Source organism: Melospiza georgiana, chromosome 7 (genome assembly GCF_028018845.1).
Source record: "Melospiza georgiana isolate bMelGeo1 chromosome 7, bMelGeo1.pri, whole genome shotgun sequence".
NCBI classification, from domain to species: Eukaryota; Metazoa; Chordata; class Aves; order Passeriformes; family Passerellidae; genus Melospiza; species Melospiza georgiana.
The window spans coordinates 39,111,130-39,132,856 of record NC_080436.1 but is presented as its reverse complement, the minus strand read 5'-3'; the positions used below and the strand labels follow the sequence as shown (position 1 = coordinate 39,132,856).

At 42.8% G+C, this 21,727-nt stretch overlaps 1 protein-coding gene across 2 annotated transcripts in view; it reads right to left on the bottom strand.

Annotated features, from left to right (window-relative positions):
- Positions 1 to 4,624: 4,624 nt before the first annotated feature.
- LOC131085796 (ly6/PLAUR domain-containing protein 6-like) overlaps positions 4,625 to 21,727 on the bottom strand; it is a 31,097-nt gene continuing 13,994 nt past the window's right edge. For both annotated transcript variants that reach the window (XM_058028276.1, XM_058028277.1), the window contains exons 2-5: positions 9,839 to 9,998; positions 8,175 to 8,273; positions 6,564 to 6,694; positions 4,625 to 4,804 (exon numbers count right to left, since the gene is read on the bottom strand). In XM_058028276.1, coding sequence (XP_057884259.1) covers positions 4,625 to 4,804; positions 6,564 to 6,694; positions 8,175 to 8,273; positions 9,839 to 9,956 — 528 coding nt within the window. In that variant the 5' untranslated portion in view covers positions 9,957 to 9,998. The remainder of the gene's footprint in view (positions 4,805 to 6,563; positions 6,695 to 8,174; positions 8,274 to 9,838; positions 9,999 to 21,727) is intronic.

Genomic DNA, 21,727 nt, shown 5'->3' with positions numbered 1-21,727 from the left:
CTCATTTTGTTTTGCCCTCTGATCTTTGCTCCCTGTGTTTAAAATCCATAAATACAAAAAATCCCAGGAATTTTGAGAAATCCTGAGGTGAGAGGGGGTGCAGGAGGGAGGGATGGGTGGAAAAGGAAACTAGGGACTGAGGGGAGAGAGAAAATCAGGAAAATTCAGAATTTAGGGACAAAACATGAATTATCCTTACAGGCAGGGATATGAGCAGAAATCCAAGAAATGCAGGGATTTAACTCCATCCTGTTATTTATTAACTCCTGTTATTATATTGATTATTAATTCCTCTTATTTATTATTTATGGAGCTCACCCACAGCAACCCCTGACTGGTCCCTGTCCCCTTTATGTCCCAGTAGCCAAAAATCTCCAAAATCAGCTGTGTTCAGGGAATTTTATTTAAATTCCCCCTGTAAATAATGAATATTCCCATGTTTTCCTCCTGTAGAGCTCCAGGTATAAATTGTATAAATTATTTTATTATTAAAATAACAATTATCATTTATTACATTGTATAAACTGGTATTGGTAAATTTTGGTATATTTTTTTTTATACTGGACACAGATCTGAGGAATTCCTGTTAATTTTGGGATCCCTGGATTCTGTTTTTCCTCTCTGCTTTGGACAATTTGGTATAAATTTTTTTATAATGGACACAATTCCTGTATATTTTGGAATTCCTGGATTCTGTTTTCCCTCTCTGTTCTGGTAAAATTCCACATTTTCCATCATTTTGTCCCATTTATCCTGCCCTGTTTTTTTTTTTTCCTTGTGTTCCCTTGAATTCCACGGCTGGAATTTTGTCAGACACCTCACAGTGATTTATTTAAATGGAACCCTTTTATTTATACAAATGTACAACAATTTACACCTGTTAAAAACAATTAAACATTTCAAAGCAAGGTCCCCATGAAATAAATACGGTGCAGCTCAGCATTGGTGGGGTCTGGAACCCCCCAGGAGCTCAGGGAACCCCAAATTGCTGCAGGGGAGGGGTTCAGAGGCTTTAATTTCATTTTTCCTAAAAGGAAAATCCAGGGAGATGCCAGAGGAGGGACAGACTTGGAATTTTTTGGGAATCTCCAGGTGGAATTTGCATAGAAAAAGAGATTAAAACTCTTAAAAGCAGAGATGGGTGAAAGGACAGCAAAATTCCAAGTTTGGCTGGGGGTGAGACCAAAAAAAAAGTTGATTTTATATTAAAAATCATTCAAAACAAACAGCAGTGAAGGTCGATTTTTATAAAGATGTACATCTATAATTCATATATAAAATATATTTTTATTTTTTTAAAAATAACATCCCCTGTAAAACACACTGAGCTTTTCCTTGCCTGGAGAAATCCCTGGAATTAAATGAAATTAATTAAATTAAATTAAATTAATTTAATTAAGAGCAAGAGCTGCTCCTGAACCTCCAAGAAATCTCCCTGGAAATTCAACCCCAAGGCCACAAAATTCAGGAGAGCCCCTTCCATCAGCAGATTCCTGATTTCCCAGAATATCCCACATGGATTCTCCAGCAATCTGCATTTCCCTGTAATCCCCCCCAATAAAAGCATTTTGAGCCTTAAAAACACCAGAATTTGATAGAGCTCAAGTTACCTTGGAGCAGGAGTAGGAAAAAATTCGCTCCTGAAAGAATAATTAATGATTCTTTAAAAAAAAATAATTAAAAAACAGTTTAAAGCAAGTCCATGACACCCTGCTTTTATTACTGACTTTGCAATACAAAGTTGGTTCTTTTATAAAAGTGACGTAAACAATTTTTAATATATATATTTATATTCATATCTATTTTCGATCATTTCTTTTTGATCATTTCTATATTACAGGCTCGCTGACTTGCAAACCATCCCTGTTTCCTGGCAAGATCAGCAGATTTTGGAATTCTTTTCCAGCATTTCCAAACCCTCCTTGACCTCCAAAAATAAATATTGCATCCGTGATTTCCCAGCAAAACGAGCACCACGGGTCACCCAAACAGCCCAGAACCCATGGAATAAAAATCCCATGGAATAAAAATCCCATGGAATAAAAATCTCATGGAATAAAAATCCCATGGAATAAAAATCCCATGGAATAAAAGTCCCATGGAATAAAAATCTCATGGAATAAAAATCCCATGGAATAAAAATCTCATGGAATAAAAATCCCATGGAATAAAAATCCCAGGAGATGCCTGGGATCAATTTCCTCTCTCTCAGGTTCTGGGCTTTGGGGTTAAAACGGGAAAATATTGGAAATATTCCCCCTGAACGAGTGGGGGAGCAGCAGCTCCTCATCCTCCCGCTGAGGGGTGTGAATGGAAATGAGGAATTTTGGGGATTTCTCTGGTGGAATTCCAGCTATTTTCTGCTGGAAATTAGGATTTTTTTGGGGATTTCTCTGGTGGATTTTGGGAATTCCAGCAGGTTTTGGCTGGACGTGAGAATTTACAAGGATTTTTCTGGTGGAATTCCAGGGGTTTTCTGCTGGAAATGAAGATATTTTAGGGATTTCTCTGGTGGGGGTTGGAAGTTCCAGCAGTTTTCCACTGGAAATTAGAATTTTTTAGGGATTTCTCTGGTTGAATTTGGGAATTCCAGTGGTGTTCCAATGGAAAAGAAGATTTTTAGGAATTTCTGTGGTGAAAATCCTGCGATTTCCTGCTGGAAAAGAGGATTTTTAGGGATTTCTCTGCTGGAGTTTAGGAATTCCAGTAGTTTTCTGCTGGAAATGCGGATTTTTAGGGATTTTTCTGATGGGGGTTGGAAATTACAGCAGTTTTCTGCTGGAAATTAGAATTTTTTAGGAATTTTTCTGCTGGAGTTTGGGAGTTCCATCAGTTTTCCACTGGAAATGCAGATTTTAGGGATTTCTCTGGTTGAATGTGGGAATTCCAGCTGTTTTCTGCTGGAAATGTGGATTTTTATGGATTTCTCTGGTTGAATTTAGGAATTCCAGCGATGTGCCACTGGAAATGAGGATTTTAATGGACTTTTCTGTTAGGGTTTGGAAATTCCAGTGGTTTCCTGATGGAAATGAGGATTTTTATGGATTTCTCTGGTTGAATTTGGGAATTCCAGCGGTGTTCCACTGGAAATGAGGACTTTTAGGGACTTCTCTGGTGGAATTTAGGAATTCCAGCAGTTTTCCCCTGGAAACACAGATTTTTAGGGATTTATCTGGTGGAATTTAGGAATTCCAGCAGTTTTCCCCTGGAAACACAAATTTGTAGGGATTTATCTGGTGGAGCTTGGGAATTCCAGTAGTTTTCCCCTGGAAATGTAGATTTTTAGGCATTTCTCTGGCAGAATTTAGGAATTCCAGCTGTTTTCCGGGTGATGGGATCTCCTCCTTTGCTTCCTCGCTGCCCATCCCAGAGGAGCGGGAGCTGCGGGAACGCTGCAGCCCCATCCTGTGTTAATTACCGCGTGTTAATGAGCCGGGGGTTAATGAGCTGGGAATGGCAGCGGGCTGTTCCCGAGGGAACACGGACACAGAACGCTTCAGTGCCAGTTCTTGGCCGGGATAAGCCGGGCTTTACCCAGGTTAGGCCGGGCTTTACCCAGGTTAGGCCGGGCTTGGTGCCTTTCCAGCCTCAGAGGTGTTTCCAGAATGGTCCCGGGATTGTCCCCAGAGTTCCTGCAGCGAGCGGGGACAGAGCGGGAATTCCGCTCCTAAGCGCGGTCCCAAAGCCGGGATCAGCCAGAACCGGGCGGGAGTTCGGGCTGGCTCCGCTGGGCCAGCGTGGCGCTGTCACTGTGCTGTCGCCATCCCTGTCTTGTCACCGTCCTGTCGCTGTCCTCTCCTTGGCACTGTCACCATCCCTGTCCCTGTCACTGTCGTTGTCACCATCACTGTCCCATCCTTGTCCTGTAGTTGTCACTGTGGTTGTCACCGTCACTGTCCTGCCGTTGTCATTGTTACCGTCCCTATCACCGTCCCTGTCACTGTCTCCACTGTCCCGTCCCTGCCCTGTCGTTGTCACCATCACCGTCTTGTCGCTGTCGTTGTCATTGTTACAGTCCCTAACACCATCCCCGTCCTGTCGCGGTCGCTGTCGCGTCGCTCTCGCTGTCTCTGTCACTGTCGCGGTCACTGTCGCTGTCGTTGTTACCGTCCCTATCCTGTCGCAGTCTCTGTCACTGTCATTGTCACTGTCTTTGTTCTTCACCGTCTGTATCACTGTCGTTGTCACTGCGGTTGTCATCGTCACTGTCCCGTCGCTCTCGCTGTCTCTGTCACTGTCCCTGTCACTGTCCGGTCTCTGTCTCTGTTCCTGTCCCTGTCCTGTCGCGGTCCCTGTCCCTGTCCGGTCCCTGTCCCTGTCCCAGTCGCTGTCCCGTTGCTGCTACCGTCTCTCTCTCGCTGTCCGGTCTCTGTCACTCTCGCTGTCTCTGTCGTGGTCGCTGTCGCGGTCTCTGTCCCTGTCGCGGTCACTGTCCGGTCTCTGTGGCGGAAGCTCTCGTTGTCTCTGTCGCAGTCCCTGTCGCAGTCACCGCCGGGTCTCTGTCCGGTCCCTGTGGCTGTCGCTGTCCCTGTCGCGGTCCCTGTCGCCGTCACTGCCGGGTCTCTGTCCGGTCTCTGTCAGATCCCCGTGGCTGTCGCTGTCGCTGTCTCTGTTCCTGTGGCGGTCAGCGTCCCGCGGCCGTGAGGCAGCGCTGTGCCAGCAGCGCCAGCCCGAGCGCGGCGGGGCCGAGCGGGGCCGGGCCCGCGGCGGCGCTGAGCGGGGCCAGCGTGGCGAACACGGCGTCCGAGGCGTTCCGCGGCAGCGGCAGGTTACAGATGCTGCCCTCGCAGCACGACGTGCACACCTGCGCGGACAGACGGACGGGGAACGGGGGATTCCAGGCGGGAAAATGAAGGGAAAACAACGGTACATTAGCAAAGGAGCTCCCTGGGATTTATCTCTCCTTTTTTTCCCCTCTCCTTCCACTCTTTAATTGGAAGAGAACATGATTTTCTCCCTTATTTTTCTTTCCCTTTCCCCCCCTCCCTTTTTAATCATTCCCAAAGGAATTTCGATTTCAGCCGATGCTGAATTTACCCATTAACCCAGCCAGACTTCTGGCACTCCAATTACTCCATAAATTGTAATTTCTATCAATAATATTATATATATGATGGATAAATATTATATATACGTATATATACCTAATATACGTATTATATAATACATACTTTATATAATATACAAAATTTATTATATACTATATATATATAATTTAAGCATTATATATACACTGTACATATTGTATATAGTAGATATTATATATAATATTAAAATGTAACATGATATGATATATAACATATGAAATATATTATGTGTTATTAAATATAGTTGTATATTGTTTTTTATATTACATCTAATAGGCCGTATTTATTGATATATAGATATATTATATTGATATATTAAGGATATATAAGGGTATTATATAGTATATTGTATATGTATTTCAATATATAGATAATTCCTTTTATATATTACATATAAATTTATTATATGTATAAAATATATTTAACATAGAGAGAATATATTGTATATATTTACCATGTACATTATATACTATATATCATGTATTGTATATTATTATATATTGTTACATATTGTATTCACAATATTTTGTATATATGTAAATATATTGTATATTATATATAATGTACAATACAAATTACATACTATATCTATTGTATTTTATATACTATATCTTTTATATAATGTTTCTATCTATTATATATTTTAGATAACATTATTATATATTTCATATATAATATATATCTTATTATATATTGTCTTCTATATTATCCTATATTTCTATATTTGCTATTATATTATATTATATCTAATATATTGTCTCTATTAGGAATATATCATATATATTACATAATATATACAGCACACATTATATATTACATGCTAATATATCAAATATATATGGTATATTATTATAGACTATATTATATCTAAAATATTACAATATACGGTATATATTAGATATAGAATATGTATATATAATTTATACATTATATATACATTGTACATATATTATATACAGTATATATTATACATATATAATATATTATACTATTATATATTATACATATACAATTATATATAATAATATATATTGTATTATATTATACACATAGAAAATGAAAATATTTTACTGAATGTTATATAATGATAATATTTACAACATCTACTATATATAATATGTAGTATATAATAGTGTAATAAATATTATATTATATTATATTATGTTATGTTATGTTATGTTATGTTATGTTATGTTATGTTATATTATATTATATTATATTATATTATATTATATTATATTATATTATATTATATTATATTATATTATATTATATTATATTATATTATATTATATTATATTATATTATATTATATTATATTATATTATGTTATGTTATATGTTATGTTATGTTACATTATATTACATTACATTATATTACATTACATTATATTATATTTTCATTTTTACCAATATCTGCACATGCTATATTTACAAAACAACCCCTAATTCTATAATTTTTCTCTGTTTCTCCCACCTTGTACTCCTCGTGCCTGATGTAGGTGCAGCCCGTGCTCAGACACTCCTCCAGGGCCACGCAGCGCTTGGTGACAGACACGCTCTCCCCGCTGGCCCTCATCATGTGCTGGCTGAAGCAGTACCTTGTCCCTAAAAAAAAACATGGAAAAGTCTTTAGCTGCCCAATTCCAGCAGGAGGAATAGGAAATAAATCTTATCTTTTTATCAAATGGTGGAATGTTTTCAAAAATACCAATTTTTGATGTATTTCTTGTAGATCATGTGCTGGCTGAAGCAGTACCTTGTCCCTAAAAACATGGAAATGTCTTTATCTGCCCAGTTCCCTTTCTCTGAGATTCCACCAGCATGAGAAATAGAAAAGAAGACCTGGATTTTTATCAAATCAGGGAATTTTTCAAAAGATACCATTTTTGATGTATTTATTGTATATCATGTGCTGGCTGAAGCAGTACCTTGTCCCTAAAAAATGAGAAATATTTATCTGCCTAATTCCCTTTCTCTGAGAGTCCTCCAGCAGGAGAAATAGGAAAGAAATGCTGGATTTTTTTCCAATCATGGGATCTTTAAAAAAATACCAAATTTTGATGTCTTTATTGTATATCATGTGCTGTCTGAAGCAGCACCTTGTCCCTAAAAAAACATAGAAATGTTTACATGCCCAGTTCCCTATTGCCCCTTTCTCCTGTCCAAACAAGGATTTATCTGGGAATACTGGTCTGGTGCCATGCCAGCCAGCCTGGGGGGTTTTATTGCTGCTGATTTGAGCTCAAAGGAAGCAAATTCTGGGCTGATAACGAGCCTGACACAGGCTGCAAACACAGCAGGGTCATCTCCTTCCAAAATAAACATTTCCCAAAGGCAAAATCCCAAAACAACCCAGCTAAATGGGATTCGCAGGGGCTGCGGATAATCTCAATATTTTTTGATGTTTTTGTTTCTCTGTCTCAGAAGAGAACTGGTGAAGGAAGGGGAGATCTGGGCAGCTCAGATCTGATATTTGAGTGTTTTATTAAAGGGTTTTTAAAGAGCTGTTCCCAATTTCAGACTCCAAGGGGATTTATGGGATCAAATAAAATACCAAAATTCCAGCTGTGGCTGCCCTGAATGTGGATTTGTGCCATAGGGGAGGGAGGTGAACACAGCCAGAAATTGGCTCTGTATTCACCATTAAGAGAAATAAAACTCTTAAAAAAATCCTTCCCTGTGAGGGTGAGGAGGGGCTGGGATGGAATTCTCAGACAGGCTCCTGGATTCCTGAGATTCAACCAGCAGGAGAAATAGGAAGGAAATGCTGGATTGGAAGTGCCCAAGGCCTTGGAAGTGCCCAAGGCCAGGTTGGATGCTCGAAGCACCCTGGGATCATGGAAGTGTCCACGCCCATGGAATGGGATGAGCTCTAAGGTCCCTTCCCAGCCAAACCAGTCTGGAATTTTGGGAAAGCAACACCAGCCTGATTGAATCCTCCAGCTGAGCCAGAGGAAAACAGGGAATAGCTCTGAGTCCTCAACCCCATCCACTGCAAGGAGACAGAAAAGCTTAGTGGAAGAACCCCAGAATCCCAAGTTCTGGGAATTAGCGGGCTCCGTTGGGTTGGGATGGGGCTGGTTACCTCGGGGGCAGTAAACATCCGGAGCCCAGCGGTTGCACTCGTAATTATCCGAGGCCTTTTCGCAGGTGAAACACTTGAATCCGTGAGGATACGGTGTGGCTGAAAAGAACGCAAAATATGGAGTTAAAAAGGAATGGAAAATGGAGTTAAAATGACCCCATTAAACTGGTTCTACACTGCTTTTTGGGAGAAACACTTAAATCCAAGAGGATACGGTGTAGCTGAAAGGAATGCAAAATATGGAATTAATAGGAATGATAATGGAGTTAAAATAACCCCGTCAATCTGGTTCCATGCTGCTTTTTTGGAGAAAACAGCAACATTTTTTCTCTTTAGACCCAAATTTCTCCAGATTTTCCTGTCAGTGCCAGCGGGTTGGTCCTGATTTGTAAAACCCCGACCCCCACAGCACATTTAGGTCGCTGTGGACTCGTTCCAGCTGTGTTTACCCAGCCAAAGTGCCCAGGGCTGACTTCAAAGGGAGCTAATGGGAGCTGGGAGTGCTCATTGCCCTGGAATCAGAGCTCATATCAACACTGCGGCTTTATCAGTGCTGATAACAACATATCAGGTGGATTGAAACACTCTGGGGATTGTCCCACCGAGGCAAAGAGCTGCTCCTGTTCCACAGCCCCACAGGGAACAAAACCACTGTGCTGCACCTCCAGCTCTCAACAGCAGCCTCTGTCCTAATTTATCTCACCAAGCCAGGCCTAATTCCTTAATTGCTCTCCTGGCAGCACTTCTGGGGCACTTTCAATCCCTCCTCAAGGTGCTGCCACCTCCTCAGAAGCCAAATGGTGAACCGGTCACATTTATCAGCGCTTTGAACCTCGACGGCCCCAAGGGACACATCTTCACCCTCCTCCTCATCACCTCCTCCCCCGGCAAGATGAGAGGCCTCAGCTTCTCCACGTTGTGCTCCTCTGGAATGTGATTTGGAGAATTGTTTACCCAGCAGGTGAATTGTTTTAATTCAACATCCAATCACAGACAGCTGTGTCAGACTCTCTGAGTGTGTCACGGGTTTTTATTATTCATTCTTGTCAAGCCTTCTTGTGGCAATGTTCCTCACTTGGGGCTCACCAAATGTGGAATTTGCAAGCAACCCCAACAAGGGAAGAGACGAGAATGTTGACTCCAAGTTTCAGAAGGCTGATTTATTATTTTATGATATATATTATATTAGAAGAAAATTATATATTAAGACTATACTAAAAGAATAGAAGGATGGATTTCATCAAAGCAAGCAAGGAATAGAAAGGAATGGAATGGTAATAAAATCTTGTGACTGACCAGAGAGTCCGAGCCAGCTGAGTGTGATTGGCCATTAATTAGAAACAACCGCATGAGACCAATCACAGATGCCCCTGTTGCATCCCACAGCAGCAGATAACCATTGGTTACATTTTGTTCCTGAGGCCTCTCAGCTTCTCAGGAGGAAAAGTCCTAGCAGAAGGATTTTTCATAAAATATGTCCGTGACACCTTCTGATGTCTCCTTTCTCTTCCTTTAGTATAGTTCTAGTATACAACTTCTTTTAATATAGAATAACTTCATAATATAATAAACCAGCCTTCTGAGAACTTGGGGTCAATTCTCATCCCTGGCCTTGTCCTGGGGACCCTCACAACAACTTAGGGTGTCAGGGGGAGGTGACTTACTGGAGGGGTGGAGGTAGACGATGTCCTTGGCGGTGAAGTCGCGGCTCCGCGCGGCCGGAGCGCGGCCGGGCAGCAGCAGCAGCAGGAGCAGCAGGAGCAGCCTTGGTGGCCAGGCCATGGCCCGGCCAGCACCTGCTCATGCGGCGGCCGAGATCCCCACCTGGGCAGAGTCACAGAATGCCAGAGTTATCCGGGCTGGAAAACACCTCCGAGATCATTGGCTCCAACCTGTGACAGACACGGCCTTGTCCCGCCGAGGCAAAGAGCTGCTCCTGTTCCACAGCCCCACAGGGAACAAAACCACTGTGCTGAACCTCCTGCTCTCAACAGCAGCCTCTGTCCTAATTTATCTCACCAAGCCAGGCCTAATTCCTTAATTGCTCTCCTGGCAGCACTTCTGGGGCACTTTCAATCCCTCCTCAAGGTGCTGCCACCTCCTCAGAAGCCAAATATTGAACCATGGCACTGAGGGCCACATCCAGGCTGTCCTTACAAACCTCCAGGGATGGTGACTCCAGCATCTCCCTGGGCAGCCATTCCCATGGCCAATCCCTCTTTTCTGGCTGGAGCAGGGAAGAGCAGAGAAAACCCAGAAAGGCTTGGCCACCACCTTCTCCCCATAACCCAACCCCGGAGCCTCCAACTCCTCTGGTTAATTTGGCATCAATAAACACCAAAATCATAATTATCTGAGGTCTTTTCACAGGTGAAACACCTAAATTGACAAGGATACAGCATGGCTGAAAGGAATAGAAAATATGGAGTTAAAAGGAATGGATAATATGGAGTTAAAAGGAATGGATAATATGGAGTTAAAGGGAATGGAAAATATGGAGTTAAAGGGAATGGATAACATGGAGTTAAAAGGAATGGAAAATATGGAGTTAAAGGGAATGGATAACATGGAGTTAAAAGGACCCCATTAATCTGGTTCTACGCTGCTTTTCAGGAGGAAACAGCAACATTTTTTTCTCTTTAGATCCAAATTTCTCCAGATTTTCCTGTCAGTGTCAGTGGGTTGGTTCTGATTTGTAAAACCGCGTCCCACACAGCACATTTAGGTCGTTGGAAAAGGTGGAGAAAGGATCTCCCTGGATTTCCAGTGCTGTGGGAAGCTGGCTGGTCCCACAGGACACCTCATCTACACCTTCCTCCTGACTCCTCCTCACTGGCTGGGCCACATCTCCATGATCCTGTGAGGCTCCTACTGATTTCATCTTGGCATTTTCTCTTGGAAAAGCCTCCATCTCAGAGCTACAAACAAAGTCACCATTGAATTTTCCTCATCCATGCTCCAAAGGGGTTTATTCCCTTTATTATGCCATTAATAAATAATTTGGTGTATTTTTCCCAAGTCCCTGACTGATGTGAACTAATTAAAGCAGAACCCAATACCCACTGTGGTACCATTGCTGAGACCATCCCAACCCCAGGCTGTGGGGCAGACAACACTAAAAAATCATTAAATACACAGCTCAGGGGCAGACAAGACTAAAAAAAATCCTTAAATACACAGCTCAGATTATTAGAAAACCTTAAAAATTATCAAAGTGCCTCAAAAATCAAACATGACAGGAAAATCCTGAAAGGATGTGGCTGCTGAGCCCGGCTGGAGCCGATGGTTTCCTTTGGAATCCACCCAGAACACACAGGGCTGGGATGAGTTTTTCCATCCTGATCAACCAAAAGATCTGCAACACCCAGATAATTCCTAAGCAGCTCTGAATATGTGGTGGTTATTATCTAATAAATTTTATTTTTTGTTGATTTTTTTTTTTTCAGGAAACATATGACGGGGTTGGGAATGTCACCTCCAAATGTTTGTCCCACAGCAGAAATCCACCCAGGACCAGCAGCACAAAGGTTGTCATTGTCCCTGCTGTTATCTACAAACAGCTTTTTTATTAAAACACGGTGAAATCCATAAAAAATATGAGGAAAAAAGATAACACACAGCCTGGTGTTTTAAACTTTGTTGCTTCAACCTTATGAAGAGGGAATTTTGGATTTACTCCATTGATTCCTCGCAGCCAGGGGAGAATGAAATCCTGATTAGAAGCAGACAGGAAATAAACCTCTCCCAACCACGTGGAAGATGAAAGAAATGGGTCCATGTGGGATCTGGAGGCAGAATTTGGAATTTGGGACTATTTTTTTTACCCCAAATAACACCAGGAAGGTTTCACAAGCCCCACTCTTCATTTTAAGACATCAGCAGTTTGCAGTGAGACCATCAGGAGCAAAAAATGAGGATTTGATACTGATCTACAGCACCAAAAAATGAGGATTCACATCCCAAAAAGAGGAGCTCATCACAGCTCAACTCCAACTCTCATCAATAATTAACAAGCTATCAACATAAAGGACAAACAATCATGGAATCAAGGTTGGAAAAGACTTCCAATATCATCAAATCCAACCATTATAGAGATATTTTAAGTTAAAGCACAGCAAGGTTGAAATAACGGCAGGAATTCCTCCCAGAGAGACAGGAATTTGTTGGGTTTGCTCATCCGAAGCACAAAACTCTTTTGTTTTTGCAGAACTGATCAAAGCCTTGCAGTTGGGGACGTTGGTTTTCCCAGTGTCCCTTCTGTGGGACCAACTGCTCACCCGGCCCCTCTCCAAATGCTCTGTGGCAGCACTCAGCCATCAGTTTGGTAATGTGGCCGGTGTCAGAAACCCTCCAGCTGCTCCCTAAAAACACCCACATCCTTCCTCTGCTAATTGCAAGGGCCTTAATTGCCAGCTCCTAATGAGCGGCAAGAAACCCTGAACGAACGGAGAGAATTCACTGCCCCACCTCCATTTTCAGTTTGAAACAGGTTTAATCACAGGCAAAGAATTGCAATTTTAAAATCCTCTGGGTTAGAAAATTGTCCAGAGCAAGGCAAGCAGGGCCAAAATTTAAAACCATGTAATTTAGGGAAGCCCTCATGTGGCAAGAACCTGCCAGCATTATTGTCACCTTGACCATATTCCACCTGCTCATTCCATACACACAGGTATGGTAAAACCAGGAATTTCTACAAACACGGAAATACCCAGTGCCAAAAACCTCAATATTTAATATTCCATGAATATTTTGAGTATGAACAGATGGGGTACACATAGTTCTGTGTTTCATGGGGGGCAAATATTTGGTGACATTTAAGGTAATGACGATTACAGAGAGTGGAGTGGCAAAAAATATTATTGCATTAAAGTAATATTAAATACTTTAAAACTCAACATCCAAAAACTGTATATTAAATATTCAATTAATTATATATTAATTTAATGTTCAGCCCACTCAATTTCTCTGGTGTTACATGTAAAAATAAATGTAAGGAAGGCAATATTAATATAGATATAATGTACTGTCTCCAAACATTTGACAAAAAATTTGGTTGATTCCCAAAATCCTAATTTTCTGCAATGGTGGATTCGCTTTAGGAATGCTATAAGCCCTAAAACGCGTCACCAAAGGCATAAAGGGTTTTTCATTCAAGCCCCTTTTAGTCCAGGACTTTCAGCTAAAACAGCCAAACTTTGTACAAAACTTTGATTTTCAAGAATTATTGGTGGTGCACCACCTACTCCAGGGCTAAACCTCTGCTGGCAGAGCAGATACGAGGCACAGGCAGATAGTTTTTCCCTCAGAATTCCCTCAGCTCCTCACATGGATTTTGGGGTTTTTAGAGTGGGGGTTCAGGGGGCAAGATGGAGGAATCTGGGCATGTCCAGCCTTTCTCCTTCCTCTTCTTGGCCTCCATCTCCTGCTGTGGTGGTGGCACTTTGGGATTGGTTTGGAGTAGAAGCTCACTGTCTCACACAGGTGATGGGCATTGGGCAGTAATTGTGAATATTGTACAGGTAGTTTTTAGTATAAAAAGATAACACCACCCTGGGGCAGGCAGAGTGCCTTGGGCTGTCTTGCTGAACAGACTTCAGCTGGACAGGAGAAAGAATTTTATAGATAAGGAACAATGAACAACCTTGAGACTGAGAACTGAAGAGCTCTGACTCCTTCTTTGAGTGCCGGGCTGGGAAAAGAGAATTTCTGACACATCTGGGGGTCACTGTGAGCAGCAGAGAATCCAAGAACAAGTCCCACATTTGGGTTTGGATCATTTGGATCATGCAATCAGTGTGTGAGAGGGCCTGGGTGCTGACACAGAAATCCCATCCCTGTTAACTCCCTCTGCCCTGCTCCAGTGGCATCTCGGAGGTGGAAAGGCCGTTCCCCGAGCGTGACACAGCGCCAAGTACCAAGACTCCACCAGAAGGGTGCAAGAGAGAGGGATTTGTTACAGCAACGTTTGCTTTTATAGTTTTTCAAGATATTTACATTTACTTAACAGACACATTCACTGCCCATTGGTTAGAGACAAACAAAGTTCTCAGTAGGTGAACAAGGATCCAGGTCGCTCTGTGAGCCAGCTGGAGTCTGCATATTTTAACTTTCTCTCCTTCTTCACCTCTCACAATGGTGACAACCTTGGTGTCTTCCTCAGGAGAGATATGGGGCTTTCCTTATCAGGAGGCCTTGCTGGCTCACAAGAACAGCACAAAATGCCTTTCCTACAGCTCCCATTACTCCGGCCTGGCCTTTGCCCCACCACGGTGCAAATGACATGGGAGGCCCTGAGCAGCAGCCCAGTTGCCCACTTGTCAGCTCTCATTAGGGAGGGGACAGCTCGGCCTCGCTGGCACCGGCTCTGGGGACAATGGAAGGTCCCAACCCTCCCCGGAGAGGAGGCCGGATATCAGGGCTCTGGGTTTAGGGGAGAAGTGTTGATGGAGGGGACAGTTATTTTAAAGGATGGCTTTGTCCCTCCTGTCCTCCTCAGGTCAGCTGGCTGACCACGATCAAACCCCTGAGCTGGGCCAGCTGCAGCTTTGCAGTAAAAACACCATTCCAGGAAGGATAAAAAAAGGGAGTCAGACACCAAATCTTCCCGTACAAACACTCAGCCAATGCCAGGCAGGAAGGAATTCTTGACTCATGGGTATTTCTGTGGCTCTCCTCACACAAGCACGGCACAGGTTGTGGCGTTCAGGGCCTTCCACCTCGCTCCAGGGGGAGATGGAGCATTTCCCTGCTCTTTGGATTTCTAGGGCAGTGGGAAGTTGCCTGGTTGGTGGGAGGCTGATGATTGTCCCTCACAGGAGGAGGTTGATGATTCTGCTGACAGCTCATCCCAACCTTCCTCCTCATCTCCTCCTTGCTGTCTGGGCCACACCTCCAAGTTCCTACAAGGTTCCAACTAATTTCACCCTGACATTTCCTGTTATCCTTCCCCTTGGAAGGGCCTCCATCTCAGAGCTCCCCAAATCAACTCTTCCTTGCATGAAATAAGCCAGCAAAAGCCAGGAAAAATTCCCTGTCAGTGGGCAGGAGGCTTCCTGAGGCCTAAAGCAGCAATCACAGCATGGCCAGGCAGTGCCATCTGTGAGAAGCCACCGAGGCTGTTTCTGTTCTGCTGGGCCATCCTTCCTCTGCCCTAGGGTGATCATTCCTCAGTGGGAAACAAAGACATGGGAACTCTGAGCAGCCTGACGAGGCTGGAAGAGCTGTTCTGGAGGCAGAGTCTTCCCTCCAGGAATTCCCTCCTGCACATCCCAATATGACTTTCCTAAATAACTCTGCAGATTTTCTCCTGCCTTTCTTCCAGGTCACACAAAGCTACAGGTTGGACTTTTCATGACAGAATTTACAATATTTGGGTTAGTTTTCATCTCCCTCCAGCCTCCAAATCCGAGCCCAGCTCTCTGCCTGTGTCATCACTGCCCAAAGACAAATCGGAATGGCAATGGAACGTTTTCCATCTGGCAGCTGTGCCGGATCCCAGACAACAATCTGAAGGACTATTTGCAACTTCTCCAGCTCTAATTGCCTTTTTCCCCCTTCCCCTTTATCCTGCTCAGCCTTTTTGTGTCTATTGTATTTATTTCTTTTGGTTCCCACCACACTTGTGAAAAGGTTATGAAAGAAAACCCTGGAATTTTTATGAATTGCCTCCAAATCCAGCTTTTTTCCACGTGCTATTTAGGGGATTTTCTTGGCAGTTTCACCCCAGGAATGGTTAAATGTGCATCCCCCTCCCCATAAAATGGGACATGGTAAAGCTCTTGTATCCAAGGAACCTCTCAGAGCTCTCGCAGAGGGGTTTGCTGCCTCTCCTCAATTACAGCGAGCAAGAGTAATTAAACAATCAAACACAATTAGTGCACTAATTACTCCCAGGAACGTGGCCCATCTAATCGCCTTGGCTGCTAATTACAAAGCCTGGAGTTCATTGAGCTAAAAGCCCCGGACCTGGGGAAGTGAAGGGGGGGACAATATGTTCCCTCTCACGCCGCCTTCTCTCGGATGCAATTTAATCTTTCACAGGATGTGATTCCAAGGTTATTTTACAGCCAGCACTTGGCTTCTGTTTTCAACCTGAATCACTCATATTTTCAGTCCCACCAGTGAAACTTTTCTTAAATCCTTCCATCTTTTAATGATTCAGGGTAAAATGTCACTTCCATTTATCCTCAGGATAGTTAGGCTTCAGAAAAACACAGGGATGGAATAAATACATTTTACTGGAATATCTAAGACACTTAATATTTGGCATTAATGACAGGGGGGGAAAGTGAACTTAAAATTCAGCCAGGATATAAGAAAATATAATTTCTGCAAATTCTGAGCAGGTGAAATATTCCAAGTTAGAGATAATTCATTCCCATTTTACTCCATGAATGTGGCACAGGGATACCACTTTTCCTTCCTTTAAATTACATGGAATATTCAAACCCGCGACCATGAACACCTCTGAACCAGCAGGAAAATGGACATGGATGATCCAACAAATCATTTCAAGACTTATTCCCAGTTTTTGCATGAAAAGCAAAATGGGCAGAAAGTCTGGGGGGATGTGGGGGATCAGGATTTTGCTCAGTTTGGGAATTTTGGAAGCCCCTCAGCACACAGGCTGACCTCAGTGCACGGAGAGCCCCCAGACAGCCCGGCTCCACGCAGACAGGATAAGGAAACCATGCGTGAGCACAGAAATCCTGGGATTTTCCTGCTAATAAGAAGCAAAAACCCCCAGTTGCTGAGTTCCAGTGGCCAAGGGGAGGAGAGCAGCTAAATTATTCCCTAAATAAATATTTGAGTTCAGTGGGGCAGCTGAAAGGGCTCCTCTTCCCAAGGCAGGGATGGGATTTCTGTGGATCACACGTTGCCTTCTTCCTCCTCAGGAAACTCTTGTGGCAAAAGGAGGAAGGGGAACGCACAAAATTAAATTTTGCTCCATGTGGAAACAGCAATCCTGAACCATCTTTCCTACTTAAATCAAGCAAGAGCATCCCAGTTACTGGGAAAAAGGGAAAGACCATTGCAGTGTGAGCAAATAAAATGCTGCCAAAACAATGCCAAAGAAACAAGGGAAATAAAAAAAAACCCAGGAGAATGTATTCCATGTTAATGACAAGAGCTAGAAAATCATCTAAGCTGCAACCAAGATATGAAACCCATCAAGAAAACATTTTTCTAGTCCATGCTTCAGCTTGTAGCATTTTAAATAGAATGGGATAAGATTTTAAGGTTAAATTTTTACTATGTCAAGAAAACTGGGACAACCTTGGGAGCAGGAGGATCCTCAGTATTTTTAATGGATCAGAGGAACAACTCCCGAGTCCAAGGTCATCCTGGGTAAACTCCTGGAGCATTTTACTTGTGCTACAGTAACAAATATTTCAAGTAGTAAAAAATGAGAAGGGAGGGTCGTTGGGATGATGGGGAAAATAGGTCTCCAAACAATCCCATCGTTTTCCAACAGGCAGGATTCTGGCTCTGGCTGTGAGACTGTTACAGGGAATAATTGGGGGGAGGCCAAAGCAGAGCACCAAAGCTCCGAACCCTCCTGATTATTACAAAAATGAGTTCTACCCAATTAACCAAGCGTGCTTGGGCCAAATTAAACCCCAGCCTAGTGACATCTCCAGATCTAATTGGTGAAAAGGGCACTTCCAAAAGATATTTTCTTTCCCCCCCCCATTTCCCTGCTATTCTGCACTCAGTATCTTTGCGCCAGAAGTATTGATAAGAAACTCTTTGATTAGAGGCTGACGGGGGACATGAAAGGGGGAGTCTGTCCCTCCTGCGCCAAACTGTGCTTTAATAAAGCCAGACATCAATCTGCACCATTGTGTCCCCGCTCTCCCGATGCCTCTCCGGCGGGATTTGTGACAGTTCCTCTGGGACATCACCTCGCACATTTGCCATGCTAGATTAGGCACCGAGCCGCAGCCGCGCCCGGAGCTAGCTCTGCTCGGCCCCGCCAACGTCACCTCGCGCAAACGAGGCTTTATTGTTGTGAACACAGCCAAAATTTCAGCCTTTTCCCCTCTGAGGAGCGTTTTGACCCATCACTGATTGCACCGTTTTCATTCCTTGTCTCTCCTTAGTTACGTGATATTAACGAATCCCGGTTTTCCCAATTCCCGCTGTAATGCCGTGGTTTCCCCCCAAATAATTTAACGTACGCATGGAGCAGTTAACAAACACCATGTGTCATTTTTCCAGCCCTGGAAACACAGGGATGAGGCCATGGAAGGGCTCCCTTCCCCTGGCAGTTCACCCAGAGTTCATCCCATTTTTTATTTCCCTACCCGCGCGTGAATTCCCGTTGGCACAAGGCACCCAAAATCCAGGGAAGCCACAAAAGGAGGGGACACTTAGGAGGACAACACCTCTGCTTTCCACATTTCCAAAGATCTCAAACCAGGCTGGAGAAGATGCCACGGCAACCCTCAGGGAAATAACGGGGAATTGGGAATGGCTTGGCCATTCCCAGCTGTACAATTCCGACATCTCCGTAAAATCTAATGACCAAGGACCCGAGCCTCCTACAAGGATCCTTTAGATAAGTACCTCATTCTCATTTTCTCTTGATAAAGTAGCTCATGTTTCTATGAATCCAAATAAATGAGAGTTTCTTGTTCTATTTTATAATTTCTGCTGCCACCCTTCACTCCATAAGGACTGTAACAAATTTTGCTGTAAATCTCTTTGCAGAAATTGCCACAATTAATTATATTTAAAGAGCAAAATTAATCTGATTTTGTATTTTCTATCTTGTGACACCAAATTTCAGATATTTTCCTCCAAAAGCTTTACTCAGTTATCCTACTCTAGTTTTAATGTACGCTTTATTTTGGTATAAATTAGAAAACTGACATATCATTAAATAATATGCAATAAACCCAAATGAGAACTGACTAATTCATGTACTTTCAGCTGTCTGGTTAATCCACGGAGTAAACAAATCCTTAATTCATGAAGATTTTCATTAGTTTTTCCAGAAAAATAAAACCTAGCAGAACCCAAACCAAACCCTGTGCTCCATAAGAATTTCCAGTGTTATTTGAAATCCTAGGCAAATTAATTTCCACTTTTCCTCACAGAAAAAAAACCATTTAATTCCTTTATTTTTCCAACTTGATGATGAAAAAAGGACTAATTAAGAGAAAACTCCTCCCCAGCACGATGGGAAGCGGTAAAACTCCATCCCCATTTTAGCTTTCAGGATGGTTTCAAACTTCCAACACCACAAAGAGGGGTCTCAGTGGATATTCCTGAGGTGGAAATTTTGGATTTCTCCCTGATTTTTATCACATAAATGTCCTGGAAAGCTGAGTCCTGGTGCCTTCCCACAGAAAATTCTTTACCCTTGTGCAGAAAGTCACTCCTTTTCATTTATGTCATTACAATGTACAGATGGACAAAATGCTCTGAATAACTGAATATTAATTCACTTTTCTGATGCTAAAATGAACAATTTTGCTGCTGCAAATTCAATTTGGAGGAAGCTATTTATAAAGTGAATTAACTGTAGAAAATTCCAGGAATAAAGCAGGGACACTTCACTCCCTCAGCATCCATTTCCTTGTATATTTAATTTTTAATTCCATTTTCACACAAGTTCATTACCCTCCCTGCATTTCCCTTGTAGATAAACACTGTCAATAAATGTTAATGTGTATTTATCACATAATGAAAAGCATGGGCACATCACAATATTATAATGAAAAATCATTTTATGTTCCACAGCTAAACAGAAACATATCCCTGTGATCTATAATTGTCTGCCAGCAGGTCAGAAAGCTGAGGCACAAATTTATTTTCAGTAAGAGTAAACAGATTAATTTAATTAATTTATTTAATTTTAATTTAATATTAATATTTATTTAATAAATAAATAATTTAATTACATATTTAATATTTATTTAATACATAAAATAAACCAAGCTACTCAACAGTTCTGTCAGCAGAGAACCAGGCTCTCATTCTAATGGATTTCACCCCAAAACAAACTTTGCAATTTTTAAGCAATGTCACAAAAGGATTTCTTTGTTGTTGTTTATTCAGTTATTTTGGTGGGTTTTAGGGGCCTTTGGGGTTGTTTATTTTTTTTCATCCAATTGTTGCTTCAACCCACCAGAAAAAAAAATCCCTGGAGCTCATGGATTACTTGCTGGTTTTATTCAGGGTTAATTGCAAATAACATCAGTGTCCAAGGATAGAAAAAGTGAATTTTCCTGAAACCACAGTGCCTGGATAACAGAAACTTTTCCAAAATAACAGCATTTTATTCACAATAAGCAGAATATTTCTGGTTTGTGGCAGAAAACATGCTGGCATGAATAAAGCTTCCTAAAAATGGGCTCAGAAAAAAAGGGATGGGAAAATAATTGAGGATCTTCCAGGAATGCTCATGAGATAAATTCTGAGGGTCACGAGGACAACACTCAGTCCCCACGAGAATGGAAAACCCTGGTTTGGGTAATATAAAAATAAAAAATGAAAATAAGCATAAAAATCAGGGGAGTGAAGGATAATAAACACAGCCAGGAGCCAGGACAAAGGGCTGGGCACTGCTTGAGGTCAGCAGGGAAAGAGAGCAGGAGCTGAGCTGGGAAGGGGATGGGATGTTCAGGATGGAGACAAACCCAAGTGCTTGGAACAATTTTGATGGAATCCCAGACTGGTTTGGGTTGGAAGGACCTTAAAGGTGACCCCTTTCTGACACCTCAGGTTTGGCTTTTCTATGTTTCAGGCTCTGTGCTGCTTTAGTGTAAAAGGGATAATGTTTAAGGGATGCTGAGCTCTGTGCACAAAGCAGGGAGACAAAACAATTCCTGCTCCAGCTGGGCACCAAGGACAAATGACCCAAATCTCAGCCCAGGAGCACAAACCCCGTGGGCTGGAGAGAGAAAAACAAGCAGGGTGGGACTGCAGGGGCTAAAGCTGGAATGGGACAATGAACTGCAAGGGGCAAATGGAGCAGAACTGATCCCAGGGACAGACCCCGGCAGCGCTCGTGCATTTTGGGGCCATTTTGGTTCATCCTGGGTGCAGCCCTGGCTGGGCTCTGGTGCTGCCCAAGGTGGATCCATGGAGGAGATGCTGTGAATGAATCCCTGCTTTATTCTTTAGCTCTGTTCTTGGGCAGCCTTCTCCAGGCATCAATTCCACCCCATGCCATGGCAGGGACACCTTCCACCATCCCAGGCTGCTCCAGCCTGGCCTTGGGCACTGCCAGGGATCCAGGGGCAGCCCCAGCTGCTCTGGAATTCCAGCCCAGCCAGGAATTCCCAATTCCCAATCACCCATCCATCCCTGCCCTTGGCAGTGGGAGCCATTCCCAGTGTCCTGTCCTGCCATCCCTTGTCCAAATTCCTTCTCCTGTTGCCCCTTTAGGCCCCCACATCTCTTTCCACCTCACCCCATAACCAAATGAGGAAAACAGAAGCTTTTTTTGGCACATCAATTAAAAACCTAACCCCTCCTTGGTGTTAATTAAACTTTAAACCTCTCCTCGTCTGCCCTGCCCCATGCTAGATCTGAATGCCTCA